Source organism: Gorilla gorilla, chromosome 9, assembly GCF_029281585.2.
Source record: "Gorilla gorilla gorilla isolate KB3781 chromosome 9, NHGRI_mGorGor1-v2.1_pri, whole genome shotgun sequence".
Taxonomy (NCBI): domain Eukaryota; kingdom Metazoa; phylum Chordata; class Mammalia; order Primates; family Hominidae; genus Gorilla; species Gorilla gorilla.
In genome coordinates, this window is record NC_073233.2 from 72,666,449 (window position 1) to 72,683,246 (window position 16,798).

At 49.1% G+C, this 16,798-nt stretch overlaps 1 protein-coding gene across 25 annotated transcripts; it reads right to left on the reverse strand.

Annotated features, from left to right (window-relative positions):
• Nucleotides 1-730: 730 nt before the first annotated feature.
• SF1 (splicing factor 1) lies at nucleotides 731-15,868 on the reverse strand. 25 transcript variants are annotated; one of them, XM_063693235.1, is made up of 15 exons: nucleotides 14,501-14,896; nucleotides 14,120-14,288; nucleotides 12,631-12,759; nucleotides 9,550-9,625; nucleotides 6,374-6,526; nucleotides 6,082-6,171; nucleotides 5,541-5,724; nucleotides 5,338-5,453; nucleotides 5,137-5,244; nucleotides 4,230-4,410; nucleotides 3,695-3,968; nucleotides 3,314-3,373; nucleotides 3,021-3,200; nucleotides 2,072-2,276; nucleotides 731-1,639 (listed from the first exon to the last, which is right to left on the reverse strand). In XM_063693235.1, exons 3-15 carry the CDS (start codon nucleotides 12,710-12,712, stop codon nucleotides 1,510-1,512), a joined length of 1,839 nt encoding a protein of 612 aa, XP_063549305.1. In that variant the 5' UTR covers nucleotides 12,713-12,759; nucleotides 14,120-14,288; nucleotides 14,501-14,896; the 3' UTR covers nucleotides 731-1,509. The 25 variants fall into 25 exon arrangements, with proteins under 25 accessions (XP_063549305.1, XP_063549304.1, XP_055210394.1 ...); XM_063693234.1 differs by lacking the exon at nucleotides 14,120-14,288 and having other exon boundaries at nucleotides 3,695-3,947; nucleotides 14,501-15,868; XM_055354419.2 differs by lacking the exon at nucleotides 14,120-14,288 and having other exon boundaries at nucleotides 14,501-15,868.
• Nucleotides 15,869-16,798: the final 930 nt, after the last annotated feature.

Genomic DNA, 16,798 nt, shown 5'->3' on the forward strand with positions numbered 1-16,798 from the left:
GCTCTAAGGCACCTCTGCCCAGGAGAGGACCTCACTACCTGGTGGAGACTCCACATGGATCTTTCTGGAACCCTAACAGTAACCACCCACTCGCCGCCCAAGACATGGAAAAAAAGCAGAAGACCCTTCAAAAAGTGCTTGCAAAGCACAGGATGGGGCACTTTATCCTGTCCCCCCGACCCCCGCCAAAGCCTACAGCGCTGGCAGGCTGCAAGTCACCAGCAGAGAAGGAAAAAAGCCACTTGGCGGTTTTAATTTTAGCTGCTCTGTGCCTGACAGGCAGGATTAGTTGGCCTGACCTTTAGTGTTGATGCCTCCCCAGGCCCAGGGCCTTAGGTGGCAGCTTCCACGCACAAATCACCACTGGAGCTCATCAAACGTGGAGGTCTGAGCCCCAGGAAAAAGCCTTCAAAGGACAGAGACTAGAAAGATGAGCAGTGAACAAGGAGGGGCAAAATTGGTTCTCAGCGATGTTAACTAGTCACCAAAGGGGAGACTGTGGAGCCACCCACACACTGAGCTCCCACCACCAAAGCCACACACAAGAGGCAGGTGGTGGGCTTCCCTAATTAACCACCCACAGTCTCACCCCCCGGATCAGGTGCTGAACGAAAATTAAGGCACCTTTGGTGCTGGTGCTGCTGCTGTTGCTGCTGCTGCTGGCAGAGGAAGTTTATGTGAAAAGAAAAACTGGGCGGGGCAGGCATTAAAAAGAAAATAAAGAAGCAGACCCAGAAAACCACACTGCTCTTTTATTCAATGGAACATCCCCGCTTTAGCGCAGTGTTGAATCTAACACTGAAAAAAGCCCAGAGAAATTTCTGCAGATAAACCAGTGAAGAGAACGCGCAGTATATTGTCAACAGAATCACTCCATGGAGAGGGAAGCGGGAGGAAAAAGGAAGGAGAATGAACAAGGGTTGCTCAAACCCCTACACACTGCAAAACATTCAGACATTTGGGATTAAAATAAAACATAAAAGGAAGCCTTCCAGGAAGGAGAGGACCAAATGGAATCTGAGGCAGCTCAGGTGATCAAGGAGCACAGGAAGAACTCCAGGCTGGCAGGCGAGCCCGAGGGAGCTCAGGCTGCCCACCCACTGCTGGCAGGACCGCCAGGACGGATGGGAATCCCGGAACCTGGAGATGAACCTACCCTCGGCAACTTTACAAGACTCCCTTGACAAGGGTGGCAGAGATTAAAAAACCCCACGCTTTGAACAAACATCTTTGGGGGTGGCTATGGCACCTTGAAAAACCCACAACCAGCTTGACATGAATGGCCAAAGCCCTTGCCCAAAACCATTTGCTCCCCTCTCCTTGGTAAGGGAAGGAGAACTGGAGAGAAGGGAAAGGAATCTAATTGCAGCAGAAGACCGGGGAGAGCATCTCCTTGGACGGAGTCTGAAGAAAGGAAGAGATGAAGAAGTAACAAAGGAAAAAGAAAAAAATTAATAAAAATTTCACGATATGGAGCCAGCGTGTTCCGATTCCGTCCACAAAAATAACTCAGGCTGCTTTGCCGAACCATCCTGTCCACCAGGGGCGTTGCTGAGGCTGTCTGCCTGGAAGGGTCACCAATGGGCGCGGAAAGTCCTCACTCTCATGGCTCGGGCCATCGCCGCCGCGGGGAGGGATCCTGGCGGCCCGGTTTGGGGAGAGGCAAAGGGAGTTGGGTGAGGAGAGAAAGAAGACAAAGAAGACACTCGATGCTACGGGGCGCCAGGAGAGCCCAAGCTGGCGCCCCTACTACCACCTGCCCGTTCCCAAGCGAATCCTCAGTCGCTTGGCCCAGCCCAGTGCGTGCACACACACACATGCGTGCACACACAATCACATGCGTGCGTCCCAATGTCTGGCTCCATATGGTGAGGTTCGGCGTGTTTAAACGAGACCAATTCTCTCTATATATAATATATATTTTCTTAAAAAACCAGTCTAGTTCTGTGGTGGAGGCGGTGGGGGAGCTGGAGGCATCCCGAAGGGCGGCATGCCCGCCACCCCCATGCCCATCATGGTGACAAAGTTAGAAGGGTCCATGGGAGGCGGAGGAGGAGGGGGCGGGGCATACATCATGCCGGCGGAACCAGGCGGTGGAGGCGGCGGAGGGGGAGGGGCCCCAGGCGGCAGAGGCGGCTGGACCCCGGGGGGCAGGGGCACCATAGTGGGGTTGCCTTGCATCTGAGGGGCTCCTGGAGAAGCTGCGGCAGCCGCCTGCTGCTGTTGCCATGGCGGGATGGACCCTGTGCCAGCGCTCGTGGTGGTAGTCGTCGTATCTGGGGTGGTAAAGAAGCCCAAGGTCACACGCGCGGGGGCACACCGCGGCTGTCTGCGGCTGCTGCCTTGGGATGGGGGCGAGGGGCGCCTGCTCCTTGCTTGGCATGCGGTACGGTGGTGGGGGGCGGGCGGGCGGGGCTGGTGATGGGGAGTGGAGGGGTGGGCAGGACTACCCTGGGGTCAGCCTCGAGGTCTCTGGGCTTAACAGAGTAAGCCCTTTGTCACCAATGCCCCTGGAAGGGCTGAGGGGAAGGTACCAGACACAAGAACAGCTCTGATGTCCCTCCGCCCAGCCGCCGCCACCACCGAACGGCACATTCAACCTCAAGGCCACAGCTGCTGTCTCCCCACTGCCCAGTCCCACCTCTGCAGTCTCTCACCCCAATCGCAGCCCTTGCCAGAGCAAGCATGCACCATCCCACTCGACCCATATGCACCAGGCTCAGTCCAGCCAGCCGCTCACTCAGCCTGCGAGGGTCTGGACTTCTGGCCCCCTACCTACAATAGCAGGCTCCCCTCCAGGCCCCCACGAACCTCTCCCCAGACACAACCACACCAAACATCAGCTCTCCTCTTCAAGATGCCCCTCCACCCCCTGGACCAGGAGGCCCTTTCTGTTTACAACCCCAGCAGAGCCCAGGGGCTCATCCCAAGACACCTGCCTGCTTGTGTGAGGCTCTATGGTTCCTGTCAGCCCCACCCCCATCCCACCCACCCCCACAAGCCCAAAATATTCTACTCACTTTGCTGCCATGGCAAGGGGGTACTGGAAGCCATACTGCTGCTGGGCGGAGGGGGTGGCGGAGGCTGCTGCTGCTGTTGTTGCCATGGGGGAAGAGGACCAGAGGGAGGGGGTGGGGGCTGCCCACTGGGAGGCGGCGGCGGCGGCGGCATCATGCCCATAGGTGGTGGCGGCATCATACCTGTGGACAGGTGGAGGCAAAGATGAGGCCTCAGGGAAAGGGGGGATACTTGGGCCAGAACCCCCACTCGCCCAAGCCTAGGTGAAGACCCACAGCCAGCAGACAGCCATTACCTTTTCCTTGATGCAGGCGATAGACCCCAGAGCCCACAGGCGTACTTCCCAGGTACTGATCTTGATGGAAGGAAAGAGCAGGGACTTAGCAGGACATTGGAACTGGCCAGGGAAGCCACCCCTGTGATAACCTCAGTTGCTACCCGATTTACACGAGTTCTGAAAACCATGCCTGTAAAAGGCAGGTCTGTGCTTACCCAACACAGAATCACTCCCTGAACCAGAATGGAGTCTTGCTCCTTCCAGAGCCATAACCCTGGCAAGCCAGGCAGACCCAGCACATTGCCCAGCCACTTGAGAGCTGCTTCTAGCCAACAGCGACCTGACATAACCCCTTGCTTATCCCAAAGCCCCAAGGTTTCTGGTCTGACACTTACTTACCCATTGGAGGAGGGCCATGGTGCCCAGGAGGATGGGGGCCCTGGTTCATCGGTGGTGGTGGTGGCTGCATCCAAGGGGGTGGGGGTCCATTGGGGTTGTGCTGCATGGGATGTCCACCATGCCCACCTGTCAGGCTGGGTAATGGGTGTGGGAAGCTGTGGGGGCCACCTCCGGGCCCACCAGGACCACCTCCGTGCATGCCGTGGTAGGGCCGACTCTCTGAAGGGCCAGAATTCATCCAGGGTGGGCGGCTCTGGGTGGTAGACATGAGAGACTACGTGAGAGCATTTCCTGCCAACGTCCCTGCCTGCGCCCCCTAGTGGCAACATTGTTCTTCGGGTTATGATACAGGACCAGAACACAAGAACAAGGTCTTCCCAAAGTGAGAAGTCCCCAAACTGGCCTGAGATCCTGGAAGAACAATGTTGCCATCCACATCCATTGTATGCTCTACCCAAACCACGTGGTCATAGCTCCCAGTCTCTGCAGTAGAGAATGGGGAAGCCAGACCAAGAGAGCCAGCCCCCAGGCTCACCGGTGGAGGTGGGTTGTTGGCGGGAGCAGCAGGACGAGGTGCGCTGGCCAGGGGTGTGGTGGCAGGCCCAGAGGTGGAGCCCACAGATGCTGGGACAGGTGCTTCACCCAGTTCAGCCATGAGGGACAAATATTCTTTATCCATCCGTGCTTTATCCTGAGCTGACTGAGGATCACCAGGCCTGAAGTGGGGTGGGGTACACAAACAGAGAAAGGGGAAAAACTTGTTAAGGAAGCTTTTATCCTGAGGAACCAACATACGGAAAGTTTTGAAGAATTCAATCACCAGATTATCACACATCTTTCTAACCCCTTACTGGGCACGGCTCTCAACAGTTTCATCAGATCTTCAGTTTCATGCCCAGTTCTGCATCTGGGATCACCAGAGTAGAGGGGCCCTGGGCGAAGAGCACAGGAGACCCTGAGCACCGATGAAGAACAGGTTCTCTCAAGTCAATTTCATCAAACGTCATTCCCAGTTTGAGGAAAGGAAAATCTACGCAAGACTGGCACAAGTGCCAGAACGAACTTCCTAAACAAAACCTTACATATTCGCCAGCCAGTCAGAAAGTATTGATATCGAGTGCTGACTTGCAACTGGTCAGAAATCTGTAGAGATTGCTTAGTCTTCTTGAACCAATTCTGAACAGCAAAAGCAGTGAATTTCCTATTGAGCCCCAGTGAAAACATACCCAAAAAGGAAACTTCCAGTTTTCTTGGGCTCAAGACAAACGGGTATCTATACAGCCTATTTCTAATCATCCTGGGCTTTTAAATCACACCATTACAGACCACACTAACAGAAAGGATGTTTCTCTTGGTAAGATTAACAGCAACCAATGAATGTGCCAGAAGAGTTGTCCTGCACATCGCAGGCTACCAGGAAACCGCAAGAGCCAGCCCCTCACCTTTGGAATTTACAGTCTGAAGCAATGTGGCCAGCCCCTCCACACTTGGTACACACTGTAGTGTTGGTAATGCTGCGGGTCTCTGAGCTCTGCCAGGGTCTTAAGATCCTATTAAAGGAAAAAGAGGTCAATGCAAGGGAACAATCTCTACTTCCATAGGTTCTTCAGGTCTCTACACTCTCCTTTAAACTAACCACATACCTGTTGTCGTCTTCCCGAAGGGTCCCATTCAAGCGAGCCAACTCCCGAAGCTGCATCTTCCGTAGATCATTCTGGTCCTCTGGGGTCTCAATACCCTGCTTCAGGATGTTTCTTATCTAGTGAAAATGCAATGGACAGTTAAGTGCTTAGGGCCTCCACCTAGGTTTCTGCCAGGAGGCTTCCTTTCTGGGCTCACCGCTCACCTGTTCCACTGCCTTTTTGACGTTCTCCATTGTATTGGCAGTGACCAGGGCATGAAGTGGCTCATCTTCTCCTGGCAACATCTGGCCATCTTTGCGCCCAACTTTCCCTTCTTTCACAGACCCTTTCCCCCGGATCATAATCTTGGCATTGCACTCCTTCTCTATGTTCTTCAGGGTGTTCCCTCTAGAGAGAGGCAGAAATGACTAAGTTTATACCTGACAAATCCACACTCAAGAGGGAAGAGAGGCTGAACCAATTTGGCATTGGTGGGAAACCACAAGCGCAGAGAATTGGATTTTCCCACCAAGAGCTCCATGAACTCTATATTATGGTCAGCCACAGTAAACCTGAGGATTTGACTTCTCTGCACTAGTGGGGAAGCTAAGACACCTTCTCACAGAAAAGCATTAATTCAGCCAAAATGAAATGTCCTACCAAAAAGGGGAAAAGTTAAGCCAACAGTACCCAATTAGGCACAAAACGGACACATCTCACAGGCTCTAAAGGAATTCTATATCCTATAGACCAGCAGTTACTCACCTGGGCCCGATGAGCAGCCCCACAAAGTTGATTTCTGGGTACTCATCTTGTGGAATCATGACTTTATCGCTCACACGTGTTGCTGGAGGTCTAAGAAAGAAAAGCCTGTGTCACTGCACATTTCTGGAGAATGACACAGCCAGCGGCTTTTCTAAAACTAAATATTGGTACCAAGTGCTAATTATGGGTGACTTGAGGCAAGAGGTGAGTAGTACCAATATTGTCCCATCCCAGCAGGTCACACATGATCTGCATGTGTCTTCATCCCAGATGACCGAGCCCCTCCGCTTACTTGTAATCTGCAGGTGGCTTGAAATCCGGATTGAGTGCAACCATCTCTGTGATGAGGTTGTGCCGCTCCTCTTCCAGCTTTTTGCGGGTGCGGAACTCTCGGGTGTTAAGCCGCTTCCCCTCGCTATTGTAGATGGGCTCAGGGGAAGGGGACCTGTGGGAAACAGACTCCCGTTTACTATTCTGCCCCGACTTCTCTCATTCCCACACGGACTATAACAAGTCTTTCCCAGCCCCTCTGCCTCTCAGACCCTAATACAACACTCTTCGGAGGAACCGACCATAACGTGTGCTACTCAAGATCGTGTGGAATGGGGAGATGGAAGCTGGCTTAACGTTAGGGGTCTGGGGTGTGTGTGAGAAAGGAAATAAATAAAAGATTTTGCATCTAGAAGTGATGAGAGGAAAAAATGTCTATTCTTTGGGGAAAATCTTTGGACTATAAGTGGCAAGGACGGTATCATCCCCTGGAGTCTTCTTGCCAAATATGGATTTTCTTCCATTTGAAAAAAAATTACATATCCCAACTTTATGAACCACAGAAACCCCAAGTTTAGGCAAAAGGTTAACTCTTGGAGAGCTCATGGCCTATGAGGAAAAGCTTCTGTACCCCTAACACATAGTATGTATGAGCTCTTTAACCCAATGCAACTGGGACTGAAGGCTACTGCAGCTACTTGGCCCCCACAATGGAGAGAGATGGTTCAAGGCTTCGTCTTTGCTTTTCCTTCAATGGCCTGGCTGGCTGTGTCCAAGGCCCAGGAGACAACCTGTTTTCTGGCTGTTCGAGGTTGGGGAGTCTGGGTAGAGAAAAACGTTAAAGTGCTAAAGCAGCTTCTGCGAGAGGCTGCAAATGCAGATTTGGTCATACTTGTCTAGGGTCTGAACCTGCAAACAGCAAGGGGAAAACCTATGATTCTCCACCAGAGTTTACAAGTCCAGAAAGCAGATTTTCTCTCTCTCATTTTTTTAAGGAGTAAAATGCTGTTGCTACAAGTAAAAAAATATAATGATAAAATGGTCAGTTTACCACAGCTGGATTTTGCGGTAATAAAAAAGAGAGGTTACACTCCTAGAATTTTGAGTTAAGATTACAAAAAGGACCATAGCTTGATATTCTGAATGAAAATTTAATAGCAGCTGCAAGAAGGGAAGAGACCATGTGGATCAGGTTATTAAAAAAACATACTGAAAGTAATCAAGACTCCTATACCCTTGGTTTAGTTGAGAGAACCTTGCCTAGTTGGAGAGCAAGGACTGAACTCGGCTGCTCCCACTGTCTTCAGCCTAAAGGGAACCATGTCACACCACGTTACACACACGATGGAATAAAAGGTCAGGTTTGTTCATAGCTAATGACGGCTAAATGACACCTCCGTTTCTAGCATTTGTATAAACTGTTAGCACAATCCATTAAGAGTGAACAAGAGCAAACATACCCCAGCTCATTAGACTACCATCTTATACATTTAAGTCTACAAGAAAAGTTTTAAACATGTTTTTACTGTGCAAGTTAAGCAGCATCAAAGTAACAATAAAGTGGCTTAATTGATATAACACCTTTTTAAGAAATTATCTTAATTAAGAAAACCCATGCATTTCCCTCCAACCTGGGCTCAAAAGCAAAACCAATCAGGCATTAGGGCCTCTTTCAAAACTGAATACAAGGGAGGAAAAACCCTGCTCTAGTTTTATTTCTAACATGCTTGACATTTCTAATTCCCACCCCACAGCTGTCTAGAATTAAGCATTTAGCTAGTTACAAAAACAAGTCTTACCAGCACCCAATTGGCCATGTGAAGGCCTCACAACAGTTTAACCTCCTCCCAAATTGCAGAAGTGAAAGGCAAAAACTAGTATTCTAGAGGTTAGACTGGCCCGACTTCTTCACCTCCAATAGGCATCGGCTAGATCAACTAAATTCTAATCCCAGTTATCCAGGAAGCAAAGAAGGTTTGTTAAAAATTCAACCTTTGGAGGAATTGACTGGTGACCTGTAGACATATTATTAAAGGGAAAAAGGCCAAAAAGGCACTAAACAGTTGTGGTCTATGACCTACAATGTAAATTAAAAAAAAAAAAAAATCTTCAAAAAGAAACGAAACACAACACAACCCTACAACCAAAATCTATCTATAGGTAAAATATAGCAAATGTAGTAAGTCAAATTAGTCAATATGGAGAAACAAGGAAGTTAATGTTTCCTGGCAAAGGGCGGAAGAAAGATGCATGAGTGAGTGACTTCTAAAGCCATTATTACATCATCTTCCTGATTTAATAAGCTATTAACTGGGTAACAAAAACCAAAAACACTACTTTTTAAAGCAAAGTCTTTACAACTATGCTGTATGTGCTAAGAGAAAATTCAGTGAGAGGGAGAGACTTACTGCCCTTCTAATTAAATGACCAATTTTAGCTGTTCAATCAGCTAATAAAATTCCAGTTTAAAAAAGTTCATCTCCCCCACACAATTTATTTTTCTGAGGTGAGAGAAACTGCAAACTGAAATGACATGACCACAGCTGTTTGAGGCCCACGCTCCCTTTAAGGAAAAAAAAAAAAAGTAATTTAGGGTTGGTTGCATGCCTTCCCAAAATAGGTGAGAATATTCTGGCCCCTCCCAACACCCCCAAGGCAATGGCCAAGGCTGAAAGTTAACTGGCAGTGAAGGAAGTTGGTTAGAAATCTCATCTGATTTTGAAACCATCTCAAAACCATGAGCAGGAAGACTGCAGCAATGAGCTGACCAGAGCTCCTGGCTTGCTCAAGTTCAGTGATGCTCAAAAATATTTTTAGTCCCTGCACCGTGTACCTGTGAGAAAAACTCTATGCCCTGGGCTTTCGGCCAAAGCAGGTACCGAAAAGGCAGGTTAACGGGCCACCTCACTGTTCTTAAGGGTGGGTAAATCAGGTTAAGATCTACATGCTTACCAATCGGAAACCAGTTGTCCATTTTCCTGTAACTTTTTATTCTCCCAACATTTTTAAGTTTTATTCCAATTTTCTAACTGTTGACTGACCATACATATTTCTAATTAAACCTTAATCCCCAGAGCGGTCAGGGTACAGTCGTCATACTAGGATTTTATTGAACTGACACAATATGTTGCCACCAGTAAAACGTATTGAGAAAAAGGTAAAAGCGTTACTGTCAGCTGGTTAAAACTGTTTCCCAACCTGTCCTCAGGGTTAGGGGGGATGCCCAGGTCTCCTGTGCGCAGTTTACGAGTCAGGTCTTCTATCTGCAGTTGCACTGGAAGAAACCAGGTTAGGAAAGAAAAAAAAGGATGGAAAAAAGACAATGTTACCAATAAACATCTCAAATCTCAACAACAAGCATGAAGAACTCGGAGACTTTGAAAGGGACGACTGATCAGTGAACACATTGAAGCAAAAACCCCCAACCACCTATCGGCAGGAGTCCTTTTACATCTATAGGTTTTTTTCACTTCAAAATGGTTATCACTTAAGGAAGCAAACAGTTTGTTGGAAGAGGGGTTAGCAATAAAGACTGTTCACTAAGGCTAACATCCAAGCAATTATTAGGAGGTGTTTCACCTCTTCCTCCCCACCAAGGCTTGCTTACCATTGGTACCCAGAACCATAAACCATGTTACGTCACCAATACCCGATTCCCATCAAATTACTTGAGGGCAAGAATTGAGTTTTTTCTTCATTAAATGTTAAACATAGCCCAAAATGAGACCCAATTAACATGGGACAAGGAAAAATACCAATTGAGCAAAGATCATTTTCATTAATACATTTAAAATTCCTTAAATAAGACATTTAATAACAAAATTCAACACCTTATAGAAATTTGTACATACTCTTTCTGTACAACCAGACCTGTACTAGTAAGGGTCTCCCAATACCTGCAGCTTTTATTCAATTATATGAAATATTTATTCAAATATTAAATGACAAACCACATATCTTAATAAACCAGTAACCATAAAGTGCTAAGAATTTGTTTTCAGGCTCACTGTTCATATGGGGAGGAGGCGTGCAGAAGAATGGAATGTGTGTTCAAGGACAATGTACTTGGCCCTCGGGCCTTGACCAATGAGGCTGTGCATGAAAAAGAGAGATGAGGGTTTCACAAAAGTTGCCAGTGACGCCAGGGAAATGTTACACGGCTGATTTTCCAAGATAATGGGAACTGCAGAGCCAGAGCAGCTTTCTTCAACATGCGGAATAACCACCTGTTCCTTACCTTCGCAGCATCTGAGAATTTTCAGCAGGCATCTCCAATAAGGGCAAATGTTACCAGGTTGGGTTAAAACTGAGCTGGCTCCAAGATAGGATTAATGCGTGTCTAACCAAAGATTCCTTCTAACTTTAAATACATCCACAGGGCTATACCACACCCACACACTGAAACCCTGAAGAAATGAAAACCCATTATTATCGAAAGAAGATACTGGCCGGGCACAGTGGCTCACACCTGTAATCCCAGTACTTTGGGAGGCCAAGGCAGGCAGATCATGAGGATAAGAGATCGAGACCATCCTGGCCAACATGGTGAAACCCCGTCTCTACTAAAAATACAAAAAAAATTAGCTGGGCATGGTGGCGTGCGCCTGTAGTCCCAGCTACTTGGGAGGCTGAGGCGGAAGAATCACTTGAACCCGGGAGACGCAGGTTGCAGTGGGCCGAGATCGCATCACTACACTCCAGCCTGGCAACACAGCAAAACTCCGTCTCTCAAAAAAAAAAAAAAAAAAAAAAAAAAAAAAGATATTGAGGGCATCCTGGACAAAGCAGTATGTACCGTGGGAGACAGAAAAGTAGTAAGACACATGGTTCCCCAAGCTCCTTTATGCCTAAAAAGTTCTGACTTTGCAGTTGAGTATTAAGCTCAACAACTGGAGGTGAAAGTCACCTTCACTGAGGGGAGAAGGTGAGTCTTCCTAGCTGACTATGCAGATGTGGGGCCTGATCTAAATAAAAAGGGTCATTCTCTTCTGTGGAGAACTACACCTCTCCTTTGATTCTATTTTGATTATAGCTATAAATAGCCCTTAGGGCCCAGTGAACTAACTAGCCCTCCACAGAAAGAGAAATGGAGAGATAAAAAGAATTTGTGCTCTTCCCATCTTCTAAGTATGCTTGTGTTCTTGGGCTATCACTCCACTAGGGGCATTTCACAAGGTTGTAAAGACCCAGACTAGTCTAATATGAGACACAAGGGAATGGGTGGGAGTAGACAGGAACAGTAGGGGAAAGAACAAATATTAGTAGTACTGTGAAAGGAGACAGACAATTCCAACGCCTCAAAATTCTCAGCAGTCTAAAAAACAGGAAATTAAGACCCTCAAGAGTAGTAACATGCTGGCCTTGAAGCTTTTTGGTTGTGAAGACCACAGCCTTGTAGGCTTAGGAGGTCTTTGCCCGAATTTCCTCCAAAGGGGATGTTTATTTGGTTAGTAGAAAATGTTTATGAAGTGAACTTTTTTGAGACAGCTGCACAGGTATATAAAGATAAAACTTGCATTAAAAACTTTTTTTTCAAAAAAGCAATTTTGAGGTTAATTTCAATTCCACTGTGGATAGTCAAATTCTCAAAACCTCCCAGCAGATAAAACCTTTTTATCCTAGCACTTCATTCCATATCCATGCAATATCCCTTTCCCAGCAAAGTTCTTTAAGAGTAAATACAAGAGCCTTCATTTTAAGACAGCTCTCCATAGACCAAACCAGAAAAGATGTTGAAGGGAAGGTTAAATTCTTAAATTCAAGAAAATAAAAAAGGGTAAATTGTAAACACACTTTCAGAACCACTTTTTGTCATTTTTTTTTCTTTCAGAAAGTACCTATAAAAAGTAAAAGACCACATTTTAGGGGGAGAAATATAAAATTATGGTGAAAGGCCATGCTGTGAAAAGTACTTGGTTTACAGTACCTGCGGTGTTCTCCACTGGGGCCTGTCCAGAGAGGCAGATGACACTCACCTCATCAACTGGCAATGAACAGCAGCTGAAAAGGGTGGCTGCTGGACTGGGGACTGTTTTTACTCCTAAGTGAAACCCTACCTTCCTGACACTCATGGAGAACACTGCAGTTATGAACAGACCAAAACAAGGAGCTGCAAATGCAGAACTCACTGGGCAAAAACTGACAGATGATACCAAAGTCGTGAAAGTATCTCATCTCAAAAAAGATAACTACAATCTCAAACTTTCAAGAAATGCAGATCTTGCTCAGAATAAGTCGTAACAATCTCAAAGTGCATTTGGATGCAGAACGTATATTTACCTATATAAGCTCTTTCTTGTTCTCGAGTAAGTCCAGGGGGAATAACTGTAGGCATTCCCGGAATCACTGTCTTCTGTTCCATTGTGTCTTGGTTCCAGCGGCTCCTCTTCCGCTTCTTACTTGGGAAGTCTAAAGGCAGAGACAAAATCCATCCGATGTAAATATAAATAGTTATCAACGGACAGCTAAGGATATTTAAGGTACTACACAGAAACTCAGCAGACTGTTAAACTGAGAGCTTAACCTAAAACTTAAATAGTAAAAACACAGAAAACAAACCTCAGAGATCAGAGATTTAAAGCTTATGGCCACTACAAGGGTATGTGGTCCTTGGTCAGGCAAGTTAACATTTCACCTTCTTTTGTCTAAAGAAACTGTCAAATATATAAACGTGGTAATCTTAATGCATACGGCTGCAGAGTGTTAGATACATACTACATCAACCATGAGTGCTCTGAAATCCCCAGGGGAGACAAGAATACACTGAAGAATCATAGATTTGTAAAGCAGTCCTGATGGGACTGGGGGCTCCACCCACCTCCACTCCCCTCACCAGTCACTTTTGTACGAGAGGCCGGACCACAGCTAAACCTAGTTACACCCTACCAAGTGGGAAAAGCCCAATTCTTCAACAAGATCACCTTTGTCTTCATAAGTTTAGCCAAGATCAGCATTCAGTTTTCCTGGCCAGTTGGACACTGAGAGTCTGAACTCTTAAAAGGATCTATCAAAAATTCAACAACCTATACAATAGCAGCCAAGTTCTCCTTTCCCCGTACATAGGCAGAAACTCCCTACATTTGCCACAAAAGAGTCCTTCTATTTCCCAAGGGGTACAGGATCAGAGGGAAAAGCTTTTTAAAACAAAGCGACAGGGCAGCCGGTCAGACTGAGATCTAAACATACTGAACAGAGATTTAAAAAAAAAACAAAACACTAGAGTTCTCTCCCCAAAAGAGACCAAGAAAGATCAGACCCGACCATCATCTGAAGCATGCCAACCTCTCCCGGATGAAAACCCTGCCTTGCTGTAGAAGCAGAGGAGCTATCCTTGGTACGGTTCCCATTCTGGTTCCTCAAGACCAGAAGGGAGTCGCTGCACGTCATCAGGTGAGGCTTTCACGCCCTGCTGGCATTCACAGCTAGCACCCCGTCCAGCGCTGAACACCCGCCACCCCTCTTCCCGACACCAGCCGACTGGACGGCAATAGGGGGCCCCCAGGTCTATACAGTTGCGCCGCAGTCCGGCCACCTCACTGCGTCTGCGCAGAGAGCGCCTCCCGCCCGCCCAGCCCTCCCCCAACAGCGCGCGTGCGCACTCGAGGCCCTAGAACCAGGCCGCGCGCGCCCTGGGGCGCCTCCGCCCGGGCCTCCCCGTGCGCGCACGCGCGCCCCTGCCGCGTGCAGCCGCCGTCGCCGCCGCCGCGCGCCCCTCAGGCGGCCGGGCCCGTCCGCGCGACGCCTCTCGCGCTCTCTCGGCCCGACTCACCTCCTCCGCCGCCGGCCGGGCCCGGCTGCTGGTCCTTACGCGGCGGCTGGGGTGGGGGTGGCGGCGGCTGCGGCGGCGACACGCGCTGGTAGAGCGGCGGCGGAGGGGGCGGCTGCGGCGGCGGGTACGAGGCGCCGGGGGACGGTGGCGGTGGAGGCGGCGGCGGCTGCTGGGGAGGCGGAGGGGGCGGCGGCGGAGGCGGCGGAGGCAGCGCCGCGAAGGGGAAGGCCGCGGTCAGGGCCCCCATCGAGCCCACGGGCGGGGGCGGCGGCGGCCCGGGAGCCAGCAGCCCCGACCCAGGCCCGGGTGCAGGCGGAGGGCCCGGCTCGAAGCCTCCTTTGGGCCCGGGGAGCGGGGGCAGCCCGGGGGGGCCCAGCTTACCCAACGGCGTGGCGTTCGCTCCGGTCGCCATGGCGCCCCCGGGGACAGGCACCGGCACCTGCTTTTCCTCTGCGGCGGCTTCTCCTTCGCAAGCCTCCCGGGGGGAGGGGACCCGAATGCGCTGCCGGAGCGCGCGGAGCCCGTCCTCTCACGCGGCGGGCGGCGGCGGCGCGAGACGCACAAAGAGGGAGGAGAGAGGGCGCCGCGGGGGCGGGCCGGGGGCGGCGGGGCCGGGGCCTGGATTGGGCCGGGCCGAGGCGAAGGGTCGAAATCGGCGGCCTCCGATTGGCGGAGCCTCAGTCCTTCTTGATGCGCGCTGGGATTGGCCGAACCGTTAGGCCAGGCGAGGAAATGGCGGCGGAGTTCGGTGGGCTGGGAGGTGTCGCAGAGCGCACTTCATTTGTTACTGCGTAAACTGAGCTCCGAGTCCAGAAAGGAGGGGATGGGGTGGGGCGAACTCTGTGACGGACGGGCGACGAGCTCTCTCATTGGCTGCGGTGGTGGACTCAATCAATCTCGCCTGCGTTGTAGTGTCGCGGGATTGGCTGTCGCTGGTTCCAGCCTTTTTCTACTCCCCTCCCCCACGGGGCAGTTTCTCCGGGATTAAGCGAGAAGTCGCGGCGGAAAAAGCCCAGCCGGAACGAGATTTATGGCGAGGGAGTTCTGGAGCAGGAAGTGCGCATGCGTAGATGGAGCAAAACTGCCTCTCCACCCGTCTCCCTTCACCATCGACCCTAGGTTCCAGCGCGGAAGCCCTAAGTGACGTCAACCTTTGTTCCCATGGTAACGCGGAACCTTGGGGCGGGAGCAGGGGAGGGGCTGGCGCGCGCCGGAAAGCCGGCTCAGTTGATGCTGCAGGTAAAAAGAGACTTCCTGTTTTTTTTGGAAAAAAAAAAAAGTGACCCAAAAAGCTACGAATAGAGAAGACTTATCGAAGGATTTAAAACAGTATTTGAACTGATGCAACAACATATTAGATGAAAGGCAACAGAAGGTTGTTAGTGCAAAAATTACAAATACACACTTCTATTGGAATCTCAACGGAGTTCAGAGGATTTAAATTAAGTGATCTTAAAATCGTATAAAACAATAACTACGGCCGGGCGCGGTGGCTCACGCCTGTAATCCCAGCACTTTGACAGGCCGAGGCGGGCGAATCACAAGGTCAGAAGGTCGAGACCAGCCTGACCAACATGGTGAAACCCCGTCTCTACGAAAAATACAAAAATTAGCTGGGCGTAGTGTTGCACTCCTGCAATCCCAGCTTCCCAGGAGGATGAGGCAAGAGAATCGCTTGAACCCGGGAGGTGGAGGTTGCAGTGAGCCGAGATCGGGCCACTGCACTTCAGCCTGGGTGACAGAGCGAGACTGTCAAAAATAAAAATAAAGATAAAAATAACTACTACAGTACTGGGAAAACTTTACAAGACGGAGCAGGAGCTTGCCTTTCCAGATGACAAACATAGTATATAAAACAGAATAGGCCAGTGCCAAGGCACTGGGAGGCCAAGGCGGGGGGATCATCTGAAGTCAGGAGTTCGAGACCAACCTGACCAACACAGTGAAACCCCCGTCTCTACTAAAAGTACAAAAATTAGCCAAGCGTGGTGGCAGACGCTTATAATCCCAGCTTCTCAGGAGGCTGAGGCAGGAGAACTGCTTGAACCCAGGAGGCGGAGGTGCAGTAAGCTGAGATCGCACCACTGTACTCCAGCCTGGGCAACAGCATGAGACTCCGTCTCAAAAACAAAAAACCACAATAATAAAACAATATGATATTGTTGGTAGGAAAGACACATTAGTGCAACAGAATCCCGAAATACCACAAAGGTGGTATTTTATTTCAATCAGGAAAAGATGATTTCGTTGATAAATGGCGTAGAATCTTAAATTTAAACAACATTTAGAATATAATTTAGGAGACTATAAGGGTATTCTAGGGGTTGAGAGATTGCAAAGACAGGAACCTCAAACTGTAAAAAGATATACTTGATTACCCCGAAAATTAACACTGATAAAAGTCGAGACAATGATAGATGAGGAAAAAATATTTGCCATACATGATAAAGAGCCAATACCTGTAATATACAAATACATCTTTAAAACTAATTAGAAAAAAGGCAAAAACAATAGAAAATGAGCAAAAAATAGGAATGGACATGTCTCAGAAGAATAAATCCAAATAGCCAAGAAACATGAAAGGGTGCACAACCCCTCTGCTGTGGTTTTTTAAGATAAATAGAAAAGATGTTGGAACCCCCACAACACTTGAAACCTGGAGAGAGAGGTGACTGTGAT

Excerpts from the sequence above, each read along its gene's own strand:
- SF1 (XM_055354417.2), bottom strand. The coding sequence starts at position 14,531 with ATGGCGACCGGAGCGAACGCCACGCCGTTGGGTAAGCTGGGCCCCCCC. Across the intron at positions 3,969-4,229 it reads CCAACAACCCACCTCCACCG|TCTCTCATGTCTACCACCCA; the intron begins GTGAGCCTGGGG and ends GCTCTCACGTAG. Across the intron at positions 3,374-3,694 it reads CCATGGCCCTCCTCCAATGG|ATCAGTACCTGGGAAGTACG; the intron begins GTAAGTAAGTGT and ends CCTTCCATCAAG.